The 18,682-nt window shown below is 37.5% G+C and overlaps 2 protein-coding genes across 5 annotated transcripts; one reads left to right on the top strand and one right to left on the bottom strand.

The window, feature by feature from the left end:
• Window positions 1-4,820: 4,820 nt before the first annotated feature.
• Window positions 4,821-11,309, bottom strand: sapcd1 (suppressor APC domain containing 1). Of its 3 annotated transcripts, none has more exons than XM_019097654.2 (4): window positions 10,586-11,285; window positions 9,009-9,158; window positions 7,124-7,279; window positions 4,821-7,006 (listed from the first exon to the last, which is right to left on the bottom strand). In XM_019097654.2, exons 1-4 carry the CDS (start codon window positions 10,670-10,672, stop codon window positions 6,917-6,919), a joined length of 483 nt encoding a protein of 160 aa, XP_018953199.1. In that variant the 5' UTR covers window positions 10,673-11,285; the 3' UTR covers window positions 4,821-6,916. The 3 variants fall into 3 exon arrangements, 2 of the variants coding, with proteins under 2 accessions (XP_018953199.1, XP_042578314.1); XM_042722380.1 differs by having other exon boundaries at window positions 6,913-7,054; window positions 10,586-11,309; XR_006154557.1 differs by lacking the exon at window positions 10,586-11,285 and having other exon boundaries at window positions 7,629-10,076.
• A 3,341-nt stretch (window positions 11,310-14,650) lies between these two features.
• On the top strand, window positions 14,651-18,682 carry LOC109082815 (cyclin-dependent kinase inhibitor 1-like). Of its 2 annotated transcripts, none has more exons than XM_019097652.2 (3): window positions 14,651-14,797; window positions 16,677-17,119; window positions 17,279-18,682. In XM_019097652.2, the coding sequence occupies exons 2-3, from the start codon at window positions 16,681-16,683 to the stop codon at window positions 17,335-17,337; spliced, it is 498 nt and encodes a 165-aa protein (XP_018953197.1). In that variant the 5' UTR covers window positions 14,651-14,797; window positions 16,677-16,680; the 3' UTR covers window positions 17,338-18,682. The 2 variants fall into 2 exon arrangements, with proteins under 2 accessions (XP_018953197.1, XP_018953198.1); XM_019097653.2 differs by having other exon boundaries at window positions 14,693-15,087.

Here is an 18,682-nt window from a genome sequence, read left to right as displayed (position 1 = left end):
GATTATCTCCTTAGCTACAGACATTGGATCTCTCACATTTGTCTCTTTTAAAGCTTTAAAAGAGATCTCAACAACATCACACACTGTGCTCAGATATTTCTCTTTAGCTAAATAATTTGGGGGTCTCATATTTGTCTCCTGTAATGCTTTAGAAGAGATCTCAACAACTTTACAATATGTGCATCAAGTCAAGTACTTGAAAGGCACTAAATAAATGACTCTGTCTTGATTATTAATACATATTATATGGAAGAAATGTTTGAGCTCATATTGAGGCATTTGACTTGGTGCACACTTTGTAAAGTTATTGAGATCAATTCTGAAATTTAGAGGAGACAAATGTGAGAGATCCAGAGTCTAGCTAAGGAGTAAAATCTGAGTACAGTGTGTGATGTTGTTGAGATCTCTTCTAAACTAAAACAAAACACTGGGACATTAGTGTTACATTTGTTTAAGAAAAAAAAGGTATTGGTCTTATACTAAACATCTTACACTTGTAAGTCCTTTCTAGTGTGTTTGGAAAATGTGGTGTGTACAGTGCTGGACATTGAAGATCAATTTAAACATTTAAACTAGTAACCCTTAATATTCTGAAAATTTGACACTGTTGAGACTAAAATTAAAAAAATACATTAGAATCACAACTAAGTCTCGTGAGGTTAGAAAGAGCACCCACTGAGCAATAAAATATAATGGAGTCTTGATAGAAATTACAGCAAGACAATGAAGAGATATTCTATGTTTCTTCCACCACATGAGGGGGAAGTTGTGGCCTAGTGGTTACAGAGTTTGACTCCTAACCCTAAGGTTGTGGTTTCGAGTCTCAGGCCGGCAATACCACGACTGAGGTGCCCTTGAGCAAGGCACCGAACCCCCAACTGCTCCCTGGGCACCGCAGCATAAATGGCTGCCCACTGCTCCAGGTGTGTGTTCAAGGTGTGTGCGTGTTCACTGCTGTGTGTGTGCACTTTGGATGGGTTAAATGCAGAGCACAAATTCTGAGTATGGGTTACCATACTTGGCTGTATGTCACGTCACTTTAATTCTCTGTTTTGACTTTTTTTTCCCCTCAAATATTTCTCATGTCTCATTTATGTCTACTTCCATTTCTCCTAAGGAATTTTAGGAGAAACACCTGCAATGCTGTTGATACTAAAATGAGAGATATATGAGAATCTCATTTAAGTCTCATAAGCTTAGGAAAAGCAACCACTGAGCAATACATTTTTCCTATAGGTATTCCTTTTCAGAATTTTCCACAAAATTTGATTTTAGGGCTTCGTTAAAAGAATAACACTGTATTTAATTCCATTCTTAGTGGTATAAAAACTTTATTGAAAGGAAAGCAAACGTCTCGGTTACGTATGGTAACCCTCATTCCCTGAAGGAGGGAAAGGAGACGTCACGTCGGTGACCGACTAATTGGGATATCGCATCGATAGACCAATCTACTTCGAGTGTAAACTAAATGAGCCAATGCACATTGGCATGCAATTATTGCATCCAGCTGCCGCTGATCACAGCGTGAGTATAATAAAGCAGCAGGTGCAATGCATACCAGGTTTTCGCTGAGGAGCCGAGCTTGAGACCCGGCTGCTCAGTGGTGGTACAGCAACCGTGGCGACGGGATGTGATGTCTCCATTCCCTCCTTCAGGGAACGAGGGTTACCATACGTAACCAAGACGCTCCCTTTCAGTCGGTCACTCTTGACGTCACGTCACTCGCGAGAGTTCCCTCGGTCAGGGAGTAGAACAACTGGCAGTGAGAGGTCTCTGGAGAAGCAAACAGGTCTACCTGAGCGGCTCAGAACTGTCTTCAAATCAGCTGGACCATCAGGGATGGAGTCGCCATTCTCCCGGGAGCATTGCTTGAGACAGCTCGTCGGCTGTACGGTTGAGCAGGCCCGGAATGTGAATGACACGAAGAGACCTCAGAACCTTCCGACTCCAAAGGAGGTGGTGGTGGGTGAGTTGTGACATGCGACGTGAGCGCAGACCACCTTGTCAGTTGATGTACGCAATAGTCGCTGTGTTGTCCATTAAGACCAGCACATGCTTGACTCGTAAGCGACCTTTGAGGCGGTTCAAGGCAAGGTGCACAGCTAACAACTCTAGGCAATTGATGTGCCAATGCAGCTGCGGGCCCGTCCAAACCCCTGAGACCGCATGCCCATTGTACGTGGCCCCCCAGCCGATGGTGGAGGCATCCGTGTAAACCACAGCATGCCTGGAGATCTGCTCTAGGGGCACCCCTGCGCAGAGAAACGCAAGATCTGACCACGGAGTGAGGGTTTGGTGACAGGCCAGTGTAACTTGGAACCGGTGAGTGCCGCGCTTCCACGCCAGGCGCTTAGAAACCATACAAGTGGGACCAGCGGAACCACAGCCGTACCCGCAGTGGGGCAGCGAGGTGGAACACAGGGACCCAACTCGGGCGGCTTGTGAGTGGACCAGAGAGGGGTGTGAGTGTGGAGTGCAAGGCTCACCTGGTTCCACCCGGCCCTCCTCCAGGGGAGGGAGAGGTGCTTTCACCATCCCCCAGAAAGCAGCTTCCTCTCTCTGGGTCGCCCGTCCCAGGCCTCTTGCTCTTCCGCTCACAGTCAGGTTTGACGGGGGCCAGGACGGGTGGGGTGGCCTGTCTACGCCCAGCTCTACGGCGCCACTTGCTGGAGGCTGCTGCGGATGCAGCGCAGGAGTGGGGGTGGACGCGGGGGGCCACCCTCGGTGACAAGCAGGCTGGGGTGCTGCAACCGGAGGACGAGTGGAGGCAGCAGCTGCCCTTAAGGTTGGACCACCTTAGGTAGCAGAGCCTGGTTCGCAGTTCCGAGATGGTCACCTTCCCGCAGTGGGAACATGACTCATCCACGAAGGCCACCTCAGCATGCTTGATGCCCAGAGATGTGAGACAGCGATCGTGACCATCACCACGTTGCCAGGTTCACGACCGCCCCCAGAAATGCACGGGTGAAACGGCATCCTTATAAGGATGATCCATCGTCTTTACAAAGACGCACCCGTGAAGCTCTTTTAGAGAAATTTGCTCTTTAGGAAATGCTCTTTTAGTGCTGAGGCACACAGGGGAATTGGCCGCTTGCAACACAACAGGGGGTAGTGCAGCCTGAAGTGCGCAACCCACTCGACTCAGGAACGACCACCGCTGAAGCGCCGTCTCGCCTACACACGAAGCTTCCAAGAGCGTGCTGAACTCGTAGTTCACAGCAGACACAGTTGAGCAGAACGATACTAACACTCGGCTCCGAAGCGAAAAGCTGGTATGCATTGTACCTGCTGCCTTATACTCACACTGTGATCAGCAGCAGCTGGATGCAGTTATTGCATGCCAATGTGCATTGGCTCGTTTAGTTTACACTCGAAGTAGATTGGTCTATCAAAGCGATATCCCAATTAGTCGTCACCGACGTGACGTTGAGAGTGATCGACTGAAAGGGAACTTTTAATCGTTTCTATCGATAGGCCTAACAATTAGTAGGCCTATCACTAGGCCTCAGTAGAAAGGATTTTGATTGTTGAGGACAAATTCAATAACCACTTTGTTCGAAATAATATCAACAGAAAATCTATCCCAGCGTCTTCTTTTAAATGGATGGCATTGTACAATGTTAATTGGAGTGTTGCTTGGTCTCTTCCACACAAATATTTATTAACAAATAAAATAAAAGAAGTCACATTTAAAATATTACATAGATGCTACCCTTGTAATAGTGTGCTTAATAAGTATATGCAAAATATTGGAGAAAAAATACTTTCACTTACATAGATATACAAGATACCACATAATACCATCTTAATTTTTAAATTGTTTTAAATAAATTGTTTTGGAATGAGTTGATGTTTGATCTCTCAGATCAAACAAATGTTAGAATATGTATCAACACTTTTGATATTATTTTCTTTATTATAACTCTAACTTTTGTATTCAATATACTGCTAATCTTTTTATTATACTTGGCATTTTTTTTATTCATAAGTGTACATTTTTGGGTAAGAACCCAGTACTGTCATTTTTTCTGGTTGACTATAATTCTTACATTTTATCTTTGATGGGCATAAAAAACAAAAAAATCATTCAAAAGTCAAAAATTGCTTTCAGTGTTTAACCCTTTTATAATTTTTCCCCTCTGGTTAATGTTATTTATTTGTTTGTGCTTAGTTTTATTCACTTATTTTATTTTTTACTTTCTATCTTGTTTTGCCATTAATAAAAAAAGTGTGTTGATTTAGTAATAATAATAATCATCATCATCACCATAATAATAATATGAAAACTGATATTTTTTTCTTAAAAATATTGCATAATGATAATAATAATAATTTCATAGGCACAAATTCAAACAGTGCCACTAACACAGAAAAAAAAGGAAATTTAACAGATAAATGTCCTTTTTCTACCTATGCAATGTTAATTTATCTATTTAACTCTGTTTAATAGATTATTATGCTTACTCTTTGTTTTTTATTTTAGTATGCACAGGTGGTGAAAACTTTGAAAAGAGTTTTCATTGGTTTAAAAGTGGGTTTCGAATGGGCATGTGGTTTTAGAATTTCGTATGCATTACCACTGAAACAGCATTACATTTGAAATGACACATTACAGTAATAAAATGCATTTTAACTATTAAAGCCTGTATTTAAATGTTACATTTGTTAGGTGCACATATCAACATATTATCATTCATTTCTGTAGCTTTTGAATTAATAGTATGTTTTAAATAGACTGTCACTGATTTTGGTCTGGATTTAAATATTCAAATAAATAAATATATAATCTGAAGCAGATGGAAAAGATATGGACCCAGATGCAGCTCTTAGCAGTTTATTAACAAAAACAACAAAAATGAGGAAGAAACATATCTGCTTAACAATGGTTAAAACAAGAAGTGAGGACACTAAAGGGCATATATATACACAGGATAATGAGGAACTCAACAAGAAACAGGTGTACAACAATCAGTAACTATGGATACTGGTGAACAGAACATGAAAGGGATAGGAAACACATTAAAACAAGGAATACAAACTAAAAGTCTATGAAAGCTAGCCGAACCAAATAGTCACAAGGCTCTGGGTCTTTTGACCATGCTTTGATTACTGTACAAGCTCCAAGCCAGAAGACTGTGGTTATTCTGGTGGTGCTGGAAGGCTAAGGTGAACTGGCGACTCAGCCCAATGGGCAGAGCTAGTGAAGGGGGCAGAGCCAGAGAACCGGATGGAGCCAGCAGAAGAAGCAGGAAGCCAGGTGAAACCAGTGTAGTAGGCAGAGGAGGCAGAGCCAGGAGTCAGGTGGAGACAGCAGTGAAGAAGATTGGAGGCTAGGTGGGACCAGAGGCAAAGGAGGAGGAGCTTGGAAGCTGGGTGGACCAGAAGAGAAGGAAGAGTATGTACTGGAGGAAACCAGTGGAGGAGGACCCTTACGAAAAAGAAGTTTATTCAAGTGTGCTATTAGTATACTTATTTTAAACTAAAAATAGGAAAGTATACTTTTAGTTTACTTTTTATGTACTTCTCAGAAATGGGCTTTATGTACTTCTAAGATATATACTTTTACAATTAAGTATACTTGACTTATACTTACAAAAAGTCAAAATATACTTGAACTTTACTTAAGTATACTTAATAAAATAAACTTGAAGTATACTACTTTTTGGTAAGGGGAGCGCTTGGGAACAGTTATGGACTGTGCAAGTAAATTAATCCTGACAGGACCGGCAAAGGCAAACACTCCTCAGAGGTGGGAGCATGAGTGGGACTCCACTCCAGGAAGTCTAACTTAAACAACATTTCCTCCAGGATGGACACAGTTCAAAATAAATAGGGCTACATGCTCTAGCTCTGGGACAACCTTCTCCATCAGTGGAGGGTCCATGGAGGGCATAGGCTCTGGCTATTGCAAAATCACTTGTATTAGTTTAGATTTAATACAGTCATGATCTTGTAAAGACCGCCAACTGAACAGATATTATATTGTTAGCAGTGTTTTGAGAACATGAGGGAGTAAATGTTTATATTGTTTGTCATAATATTGTGTATTTGGAAAATATAAACATTAAAATTAAAAATTCAACCAACTGCACTGAAATGGTCACAATCAGAGTAAGTTTCAGTTTTGTTTTCATGGACTGTTACTTCATATTGCTTATTTTTATGTGATCAGACATTCACAATCCAGGGTCTGTCCATCCAGAGGACATCCTAGCAGAAACACTTATGGATTCAGAACAATTTTACATATGTAAAGACAACGCCAAACAAAGACTAAATGAAGGACATATATACACAAGATAATGAGGAACTTAACGAAAAACAGGTGCACAATGTAATCAATAACAACTGTAACAGTTGAAAACATAGTAGCGTTCCGAACACTAGAAAAAGGAAGGAAACACATGAAAACAAGGAATACAAATGAATAGTCCATAAAAAAAACTGAAACTAAATCTGATTGTGATTTTATATTTATATTTTTCAAATACATAATAATATAATGACAAGCAATATAAATATTTACCCCTCTTTATACAGTATGTTTATACATAAATCAAAACTAATATAAGTGATTTTGCGATACTAATTTTAGCCATAATATAGAATCTTCATTGTTCAATTATACTTGAATTATACTTTAAAACCTGTTTTGTATAAATGTAGGTATTTGAATCACTACTAACAATTTAGATAAATATTTTAATTGATTGAATTTAAACATGATTTTAAACAACTATTAAATCTTTAATTCTCTTCCAGTTAAATAATGGAAGACAGGGTGGATTGGGTGTATACCAGAGCTTAAATTAATTTTAACATTCATTCTTTTCAAAGCATTTTTAACTATTTACAGTTCACTGCAAGATTTTAATGAAACCATTTTGTAATTAATGTTGAAAATGTGTGGTTGTCATCATTCAGGTGTGCTGTAAGACACCAGCTGCTGAAGTTGTGCCTTCTCAAGCTCCAACATGGAAATCTGTTGATTCTGCTGATTCACTTTCTGTATATGAGATCCACACAGTGCTTGTTATGATGATAATAAATAGGACTGCACAACAGAAACAAAAACAATAAGAATATTATTATTATTATTATTATTATTATTACTGATCATCACCTTGACCAACGTGGCATTGCTCCACCGTAGGTGCCAGTCTGATCCTCCACTCTCCTCTGGGGCTAGATTGTTCCAGACACAGGAGTCACTCATCAGATTACCCAGACTGCCATTCACACGCTGCATACAAGACCGCATAGCACAGGACCACCTGCCCTGTAAGGTACAGGTAATATACAAATTTCTTAGGATGGAAATGTAAAATAAATAAATAAAATAAAGTACAGATAGGAAAGCCAATGTTTCACCAGCTGAACCAATGAGACAAATTTAAATAACAGTACAACATATTGAACAAACTGTACCTCCATTCCTCATATCCTCACTTTGAAAAGTCTGTATAAGTACACCAAGTTTACTTAATCCTGCTCTTGTAGACCAACCTTTCTGCAGACTTTAGCTACAATATAACCTTAATCAAACACACATGACCAAGCTATCCAAAGACTTTAGGATCAAAGGGATAGTTCACTCAAAAATGAAAATACTGTCATTAATTACTCACCCTCATGTCATTCCAAACCTAAGACCTTCGTTAAACTTTGTAATGTTCAAGGCTTAGAAAGGTAGTAAGGACATCATTAAAATAGTCCATGTTATATCAGAGGTTCAACCGTAATGTTATGAAGCTATGAGAATACCCTGACGCATGCGCGTGGTTCTGCTGATGCAGGAGACAGTGTTCTTACGTAGAACCAGGATGTGGTGTGCCTTGTTTTCAATCAGAGGAAAGCACATGCATGTATTCTGAACACTCGACGGAGAGTGACACAGAAGAGAAAAAACTATTGACTAGTCATTATTTTTGTTTTCTTTTTGCACAAAAATATTCTTGTAGCTTCATATTATCAATGTCCTTACTACGTTTCTGGGCCTTCAGTTCTATCGCTGTCTATGCAGGGTCATAAAGCTCTCTGATTTCATCAAAAATATCTTAATTTGTATACCAAAGATGAACACAGAAGGTCTCATGAGGGTGAGTAATAAATGACAGAATTTTCATTTTTGGGTGATCTATCCTTTTTTGGCATTTATCCGTTTGGCATTTAACTGGACAGCTGACCCAAAAACTAAAATTCTGTTATCATTTAGGCTACTCAAGTTACCCTCAAGTTGTTCCAAGTTTTTTTCTTTTGGTGAACACAAAGAAGATATTTTGAAGAATGTTATTAGGCATCGACTATCAGCAATTGTTTGGTTACCAGCATTCGTCAAATTATCTTCTTTTGTGTTCAGCAGAAGAAAGAAATGTATACAGGTTTGGAACAACTTGATGGTGAGTAAATGAATTTTACAATTTTTGGCTCATATATAACTTGGTTTTACTTGAGTACAACAAGGAATTTCAGAAATAATTTTGATACTTGTGCTACCAAGTTGGGATGATCTTCAGACAAACAGATGAAGGATTAGCCCTCTCTGATCGATGTCATAATGACACCATTATTTTGGCAAAATAAATTTTTCTTCATTGATAACCAATGTTAGTATAAATAAAGTTTCTCAGGCAAAATTGCACAAAAAAAAAAAATCCTTATTTCATAGTACATATCAGTTACACTGGTTTTCTTTTTGGAGGAATCTGCTCGCCTGTTTTAACATTGATTGTAGGCCAGTGGTTTTCATTTCTGGTTTAGGCATCTACAGCAGTGTTCATTTTGTATGTGTACCTTATTTAATTAACAACCCTGATTTAGATCATCAGCTCATTGAAAGATGAAATGTTATGAATTAAGTTAAAATGTTAAAATTGAATTAAGTTAAAATGTGCAGGTATTGAATTGAAGTCTCCAGGAACAGGCCTCCTTATACTTCAGTTGTACTGTATACTCTTGCTTTTATGTGACAGCAGCATTACTCAGGTGTGATCTGTGAAGACACATACCTCTCCATCCAAGTCTCCTGTGCTGAAGCTAACTTGCCTTTGTAAATTTAGCTTCAGGCGATTCTGGTACCACAGCTGTGTTTGTTCCACAACCTGCAGTCCAGCCCACAGGACATCTTTTTGTCTTTCCAGATCTCTACGTCTCTTTAGCTAAAATAAACATTATCATAAACATTGAAACCCCATACTACATAATAGCTTTAAGTGTTTTGGCACATAAAAAATGTCAGAATTAAGCATAACGACTGCAGCATATAGTGAAAGACAGATTAATCAACTGATATTTTTTCCATTTTGAGATTACTGGCATTGGTCGATAACCTGTTTGGCCAATTAACAAAAGTGTTGCTCCCCATACAGAAATTACACAAGTAACTATTGTGTAAAACAAATGTTTTGATAAGAAAAAACAAATCTTATTTGCGTCTCATTTACTATGCTATTGGAGATTAGCCACCCAGAATGCCTTGGCAATCATTGCATGATCCCAAATGACGCACTATATACTAGCCTATGTACTCATCCGTGCAGTGTATGAATTACACTACTGTGCAAAAGTCTTAGGCCATTATTATTTTCACCACCACCAACAACAAAAAAGGTTTTAAGCCAGTTATTTCTATCTTTTGCTGTAGTGTGTCAGTGGGAAATATCAGTTTACATTTCAAAACATTCCTTTTGCTTTTAATTGGAATAATCCAGTGAGATTTTTGTTTGCACAAGGAGTCTGATCTCATTATCATCCAGTTTGTCTGGAATGATATGAAGAAACAGAAAAAACTGAGATATACTAAATCCAGTAGAACTTGAACTTTACACAAGTGTCTAAAACTTTTAACAGTACTGCAGCTTTGCAGGTAATTTTCTTAATGTGTCTTGGAAATGTTTGCCACAGTTCTTCTGGATGTGTCTTAGTTTCTTCTGTTTCTTCATGTCATTCCTAATGGACTTGACAATGTCTGTGGGATCAGTGTGGAGCACACTAATTGTTGTAAGACTCCTTGTGCATACAAAATCTCACTGAATTATTCCAATTAATGACAAAATGAACGTTTGGAATTGTAAACTGATATTTCCAACTGAGACACTACAGCAAAAGATAACTGACTTAAAGCCTTTTTTTTTTTTTTTTGAAAATAATAATGTCTTAATAAGACTTTTTCACAGTAGTGTAGCCTATATAAGATTATTTTGTCATTCATAATCGGAGTCTGATAATCCTCCCTCCACTATGGCTGCGACAGTTGAGTGCATAGAGTCCAAAATTTCACACTTAATTTTTTCAGTGCATCACAAGGGTATTTAAAGTTTAATTTTCAGTGTGAACACACTACTTGCACTATTTATACTACAAAACAGAATTGAATAGTGCACAAGTATGTGATTTGGGACTCACTTATTACTTTAGCAATGCCTTAGCAGCCAGAAGACCTCAGCAACCATCTAGCACTTGCCTAGCAACAACTGACTAATGCCTTGGCCTAACTTTTAAACCAAACTTTAAGATTTTTCAAATTGTCCCATCCCATGTGAGGAACATTTTCCTCCAAAATTATACACAGTAGACAATCTCTTACCCAGTGGAAGCAGTGCAGTGCGTCAGGGCTGTAGAGGCTGTTCTGGAGAGGAATGATGAGGACTGTGTAATAGTCATCACATGCCATGTGTTCAAACACTGGCACCAAACTCAAGACATAACACAAAATGAATAATCAGGACAGAGAAGGCAAGAAACGAAGAAATATGAAGCCTTGTGAGAATGAGCAAGAGAGGGAGGGACAGAGGGAAGGACAGATGGAAGGAATGTAAACAGATACTCAGGAAAATGTATATAAAAGTTGATGATGAACAGCATCTGTAGTTATGATGGCTGCATTACTTTCACTGCAAAACCAGAACTAGAAACATGTACCTAAAGATGATAACAGAGATACGATTTTGTGATTGTAAGACATTATTCCCCTCAGCAAGCTGTTAATAAGAACCCCTGAGATGTCATGTTAAACTGGAAACACCTGATTTTGTCTCTGCCATCATTCTAAATTTTCTGTTCCAACATGTTAGGGAATGTGACTGAACCTGCACTGAAATAATAACAGGAGTGTTAACACAACTACTTGAAAATAACAGAATAATATTTCAGATGTAAAAGCAGTGGTGTTTACAGAACCTAAGCATTTGGGGCCACATTTATAATGAGGCCAAATTTATAAAGAAATCCAACAGCTGAAACTGCTGTTCATTTTGCAATGGTTGAATAGGACTTTATACAGAAAAACATGACTCAAGTTATGTTCAGTTATTTCAAAATATACTACAGGTGCATCTCAATAAATTAGAATGTCGTGCAAAAGTTCATTTATTTCAGTAATTCAACTCAAATTGTGAAACTTGTGTATTAAATAAATTCAATGCACACAGACTGAAGTAGTTTAAGTCTTTGGTCCTTTTAATTGTGATGATTTTGGCTCACATTTAACAAAAACCCACCAATTCAACAAAATCTCAACAAATTAGAATACTTCATAAGACCAATATATATATATATAAAAAAAACATTTTTAGTGAATTGTTGGCCTTCTGGAAAGTATGTTCATTTACTGTACATGTACTCAATACTTGGTAGGGGCTCCTTTCGCTTTAAATCCTGAAAGCGAAAATCGCCAAATCCTGCTGGAAAATGAAATCAGCATCTTCAAAAAGCTGGTCAGCAGAAGGAAGCATGAAGTGCTCCAAAATGGGTGCAGTGACTTTGGTTTTCAAAAAACATGCAATGGACCAACACCAGCAGATTTGCACCCCAAATCAACAGACGTGGAAACTTAACACTGGACTTCAAGCAACTTGGGCTATGAGCTTCTCAATTTCCTCCAGACTCTAGGACCTCGTTGCTCTCAAAAAGAGGACTTTTGGACCACTGGGCATCCATTCTTCTTCTTCTTAAAAAAAGGTAAGACAATCTGAACATTGTCTGTGGTTCAGGAGTGGCTTAACAAGAGGAATACGAAAGCTGTAGCCAAACTCCTTGACACGCCTGATTCCTTTACCCAATCATCACTCCACCCAATCCTAAGTCCACTCAAATTTAATAACAATCAAATCTTTAAAACAGTCATAAGGCTGTGGTTCTCTCGGTTGGTTGTGCATCTTTTTCTTCCACAATTCAACTTTCTGTTAACATGCTGGGATACAGCACTCTGTAAACAGCCAGCTTCTTTGGCAATGAATGTTTGTGGCTTACCCTCCTTGTGAAGGGTGTCAATGATTGTCTTCTGGACAACTGTCAGATCAGCAGTGCCATTTTTGAAGGCTCAGGAAACCTATGCAGATGTTTTGAGTTGATTAGCTGATTGGCATGTCACAATATTCTAATTTGTTGAGATTGGTGGGTTTTTGTTAAATATGAGCCAAACTTCACATCACAATTAAAAGAACCAAAACTTAAACTACTTCTGTCTGCGTGCATTGAATTTATTTAATACAGTTTCACAATTTGAAATAAATGAACTTTTACACAACATTCTAATTTATTGAGCTGCACCTGTATATTATTATAGGAACATTACTCCTCATCCAGCTTTAAATGTCAACACAAAACGGACCTCTTTTTAAGTCTTGGCACATTTGAGGCTGCTGTGTGACCAACAGACAACTAGTTGTTCAGTACAGTTCTCTTCACATAGCAGTGCTTTGCTGAAAATATGGTTGTGTGTCCTGAAAGTTTATGGGTGTGAGTTTGGTTATAGAATGCAGTTGTCAATTCTGTAAATAACTGAATGCAACCATATTGATGACTCAAATACAGGATCGACAACCATGTTCTGCTGTTGTGTGAAAGTGGCATTAGGTGTCTTCATCTATACTGTAATTAAATAAAGAACCGAAAGCTTTGTGTATATTATGGCTTTGTCTCTGTACTTCTGTTCAACCCTGTTATGTTGTTACATCCACCCTTTAGGATTGTGCCCGAAACACCTCTAAAACCAGTAAACAAGGCAGGGAGATCTGCAAACCAGCTTACACTATTTGTTTATTTATCTTTAAAAGAAAGAACATCACTAAATTAGCCAGAACCACAAAACCTCTCATTTACATTAATAAAGGGTAAGGCGTTTCCTGCTGGGATTTGAGCAAATGAACTGCCTTAGAGATGAAAATTCAACCACTTTTGCAGTTAGCTGAGCAAGAAACTTGTAGGATAATAGGAGAAATTAAAAGTTTCAAATGACCAGTGGATTTGCAGAATAATTTACTGTTGAACGCAATCAAACACAGCACACTTAGGACATCTGCTGGCCACACATGCTATGGGAAGACTTAAATCAGCAACAATCAAACAGTTACTCATCCAGAGTAAGGAAAAGGGCTGGGAAAATCACTTTGGACCCCTCACATCCAGGTCACTTCCATTAACTGTTGTCGCCTGGTCACCACTACAGAGTACTGAGCACCAGAACAGCCAGGCGCAAGAAAAGTTTCTTTCCTCCTAATTTTACTCATAGTCTAGGCTATAAATTTTGTTAAATGGTATTTCGTGTGACAGATGATGAATGGATGAATGAATGAATCCTTTTTTTTGTTTGTTTTTAATTTTATGCATTGATTGGGTGAACCTAATTTTACTCATAGCCTAGGTTATATATTTTGTTAAATGATATTTAGTGTGATAGATGATGTCTTGATACATTCTAATACAGTTACAGGATCATTTTTGATAAATCAGAGACGACCCACTTTCCCTTAAAAGATGTTTGTCTGGAGTGCATGGTCTCAAAGTGTTTATTAGTATATACTAGTCAATATCTGAAGTGGATCAAAACCTTTCATCAAAGTTGTTCTAAAACCTAAAACCAAAACGCGTTCTTGTCTTAGGACAAATGTTGATTACTGTATATACTTACCTTTCAAATAACATTATATAAACTGAATTTAAATGAAATTGTAGTTGGAACTTAACGTTATCAAAGGTGGTAAAGAAAAGAAGAAAAGCTCATTTTAACTGAATTCACTCTACATAAATGTGTGTAGGAAAAATCAACCACTGTTGGGAAAAAAATTTTCAACAGAATTGCTTGATACAAACTCGCAGTTCTGACTTTTTTTCCCCCTCAGAATTGTGAGATACAAACATTGCAACTGTTAGAACAGACTTTTTCTCCTCAGAACTGGACTTTATAACTCGCAATTGAGTTTATATCTGACAATTCTGAGGGAAAAGGTCAGAATTGAGAGTTTACATGACGCAAAAGTCGAGAAAAAAAGTCAGAATTGTGAGATAAATAGTTTAAAAAATAATAATAATTATTCAGTGGCGGAAACGGGATTGCATACTAGAAAACAATAACCGACTAGGGAAAAAACGGAATATAAAAAATGTCAGATTTGTGATCTAGTAAAATAAACATTACAACTTAAAATGCTCCACGCCTGTTCTGTGTTTACTGTATTCTTATTTCCTGAACAAGCGTTAAAATCGGTTAAAAATCTTCATTTCTCCCATCATCCCTTCATCATCTTCTTCTTTCAGGATTTAATGGCGGTTGGCAAACCAACTTAAAAAGTGCATTCCCGCCACCTACTGCCTTCATCATCTTGCGCTGGAGAAAATCAAATGCAGCGTGTAGCTCCTCCCTGTCACGTTGCACACCAACGTGACTGGAGTTCTTGGGCGCGCGCCCGAGCTGATCTTGGCCAGAGCAAAACACTGAATGTGTGTCACGCGCGGGGGTTCTGGGGGATTTGACCTACTTTCCACAGAAACCTCGCTGCGGCGTTAAGACTTGGAAAAGGTACGCTAATTTTACGCGTATTGCGTTTTTAGCAGTAGTGAGATTAAAAAAATCATTGTTATTTGACATGTTACAATTTAAATATTGAATGGAGTAGTGCGGGTCACGTGACAACGGGCAGTCCTGCCATCAAAACAAACAACGTTACTGCAGATGAGTTTATTATTACTTCGCTGCTCTTGTTGTGCTTGTAGCTCAGGTCGTTTCACTTCTGTTCTTGATTAGAAAGTGCATTAGTAACGTTAGTGGATTTAATCTCCCTCATCTAGATCTCTGCTTTCACTCGAATGGTGAGTTTAATATTTGTCGGTTTTGACATAACGTTAGACAATGTCTGCATGACTATACTCTTCACTGCAAAAGTACTAGGGTTCTATCTATCTACAGTATCTATCTGTATCTATCTATCTATCTATCTATCTATCTATCCTATCTCACTGTTAGTCTGTGTCTGTCAATATTAGAGCGATTTGAAATGAGATGCATGTTTTCTGTTTCATAGAGGTAATTGGCAGTGAGTAACAGAACACGCGGTGTCAGTCATTCCTCATGTTTTCTGTTCTCTCGTGCGCGTGTATTTGTGTGTAGTTTAGCGTGTAGTAGTGTGTAATAGTAATTTGATAGGCGTGCCGCGCCTACTTTCTCGACGTTAAACAATCCCCACTCACAGATTTCTCTCTTCAGTGGTAACGATGTGATCGTACAAAATAAATGTAACGTTAATTAAATTACATTTTCCATGTCTCACCAAACCAGTCATAAAGGTCATTTTATTTTTTAAATTGAGATTTGTACATGATCTGAAAACTGAATAAATAAGCTTTCCGTTGATGTTTGATTTGTTAGGAAACCATACATCAAAAATCTGAAATCCGAGGGTGCAAAAAAATCTAAATATTGAGAAAATCGCCTTTAAAGTTGTCCAAATGAAGTCCATAACAAATCAAAAAATAAATGCAATTAATAAATTTACTTACAAAATATCTTAATGGAACATGATCATAACTTAATATCTTTTTTGGCATAAAAGAAAAATCGATAATGTTTACCCATAATGAAACTGCTGGTTTCGTCTGGCCAGAGGAGAACTGGCCCCCCGACTGAGCCTGGTTTCTCCCAAGGTTTTTTCTCCATTCTGTCACTGATGGAGTTTTGGTTCCTTGCCGCCTCTGGCTTGCTTAGTTGGGGACACTTCATTTACAGCGATATCATTGACTTGATTGCAAAGATACTATTTAACATACAGCTTTCAATCTAATTTCTGAAATGGTGTTTTTGGGGTATACTGAACTAAAGAAATCTTGATCATGGCGGGTAACATCAATAAAAGGATTCTTTAAAAAGAGTAGGCAATGTGGCCTAATCTTAGTATTTATTGAACAAAAATAGCAGTTTTGTTTTTTAAGCAGTTAATTTTATTTTACCAAATCAGTCATCAAATAAAGTTATGTAACTTTTTTTTTTTTTTTTTTTTTTTGTTTCTTTGTTGGGGGGGATGGGGGGTGAATAAAAAGTTTACACTCTTTGTATTCGAGGGGTAAGAAATGTTATGTACATGGATGGAAAAAAGCCTCAGTAAAAGTATTCTTTAAAAAACAAATCAAGTAGTTTGGCAAAATCTTATTTTTTTTGACAAAAATAAATCTTTTTTTTTTTTTTAGAAATGTTTATAAATTCATGAAATCACGATATTTGTTGCTAGGTAAGTAAAAAAAAAAAAACCAAAGGTTAATTTAGAACTGGCTTCGTACATCTACTAAAAATCACCAAAATAGCAGTTGATTAAAAGACATGATTTTGTTATCTACTGTAGTAATAAAATCTACTCTAATGTGCTCTAATACCAATACTTTTGTGGCATTTCTATTCTTTGTCCAAGGAATATGTCCATTACACCAGTTGCATGTTATTTTGGACTGCTGGAAGAGCAGGAGGAGGACATTAAACCTCAAGCAGCAGTAGTTCGGCGGAACCTGTTTGGCCCAGTGGACCACCAGCAGTTACAGCAGGACTTCCAGAGGCTATTCTGCATGAATGTGGAGATCGCCAAACAGCGCTGGAACTTTGACTTTCAGATGGACCAACCAGTCCCCGGCTGCATTGAGTGGGAGGAGCTGCGGTGCCAGGATGTGCCAGTGTTCTACCATAGCTGTGTGTTCAGGCCCGGTATGGCAAAGCAAACGGTGGAAGCTTGTTCGTCTCCAGCTATGGCCACAGAGAAATATCTGGAGCTGCGGACCAGAGGAACTCTGAGGGGAACCAAGCCAGAGAAGAGAATGGCTGCATTGCTAGGGGTCAAACGCAGACAAGCAAGCATCACAGGTGAGACAGAAGTTATAGTTTAATTTAATTCTCTGGGTCACTCCGTTATGGCCAGACTAATGTGATAAGGACTTTGTTAAAAAATATTAGTTATAGCCATTATGTGGTATTTTTATATAACAATTAAAAAAAAAAATTTAACAATTATCTCTCTTTCAGACTTTTTCAGAGTGTCTAAAAGAAGATTTCCTGATCGCAAAGCCTCATCAGGACAGTAAACAGACATTGGACCTTTTTTGTATAAATGCACATACACTATCTGCACATGTAGCTATTCTAACTGACCAGCAAAGGCTTTATAGGATGTATATACTGTACATATGCACGCACAGATACATTTTATATACACAAATGTGTATGTATATTTTTTTACTAAACGCAGTACCTATTAAAGGAACCCATTTTATTGTTACAACATGGAATCAAGAGATTTAAGTAAATGTGAAAAAGTCAAATATTCAGATTTTATAGTGCATATGAATAATTCAAAGCAATTAATTACAGTAATTAAATGAGAATTCACTCTTACAAAATCAACTAATAAATTTTAAATTCATGACAAAATGAAAAATATATATATGTTTTTAATGTTTTATTGTTCCATGTTGTTCCATTAAAAAATGTTAGGAATGCACTATATAAATAGTGTATTTCTTATTTTTTTGTTGTGCACACAAACAATTACTGTGAACGTTTACAGAAATGCACTATAAAAAGACTGTTTGGTCATAAACTTTACATTTATCAGATTCAAAATTCAAAATGCATTGATCCTCTTAAGTGGCATCAGTGCACACAATCTACAAGTTAACAGTGTCATACCATTATTCTGTTCCGTTTTTATTTACTTATTTTCCTGTTTTCATATATTACAAAAAAGGGTAACACTTTAGTTTGGGGACCAGTTCTTACTATTAACATGTTGCATGCATATTACTAGCATATTGTATTACATGCATATTAGTACTTATAAAGCACAAATGAATGCCTTATTCTGCATTACTATATTTTAGGTTACTTAATCCTACCGCATATCTAAACCTAACAACTACCTTACCAACTATTATTAAGCAGCAAACTAGGATTTTATTTAGGCAAAACTCATAGTTGGTCCCCAAACTAACATGTGACCCAAAAAGAGGCAATTAATGTTTTTCATGAAGCATATTAAAATTGGGGGGTTGATGTGACTTTTATTCATGTTTGTAAAAGGTTATTTCCTTTAAAATATTATTTGGGTCCGAACAAGTTTCTTATGAGTGTGCATGAGGCTCCGTCTTGCACACCTTGGGGAAAATTGAATATGTTGACAAGCTACTTTTGTATGTATCTTAAGTTTGAATCTTACTTTTAGTATTAGCATATCAATTGCAAGGACATTTCCACCAATCATTGTACAATCATTTTTTAAATACTGTATTTTGCTTTGTGCATGTGAGATATAATGTATGATTATGTGCTGAATTAGCCATACATTTGACATTTTTTTCTTGATATTAAAGAGGCAGCTTATGCAATTAACCAAAGTAATTGTTCCACAATAAATAGGATGCTTAAAAGTAA

The sequence above is a fragment of the Cyprinus carpio genome, chromosome B4 (assembly GCF_018340385.1).
Source record: "Cyprinus carpio isolate SPL01 chromosome B4, ASM1834038v1, whole genome shotgun sequence".
In the NCBI taxonomy this organism is placed as follows: domain Eukaryota; kingdom Metazoa; phylum Chordata; class Actinopteri; order Cypriniformes; family Cyprinidae; genus Cyprinus; species Cyprinus carpio.
The sequence above is the reverse complement of the archived record's forward strand: the minus strand, read 5'-3'. Positions and strand labels throughout refer to the sequence as shown.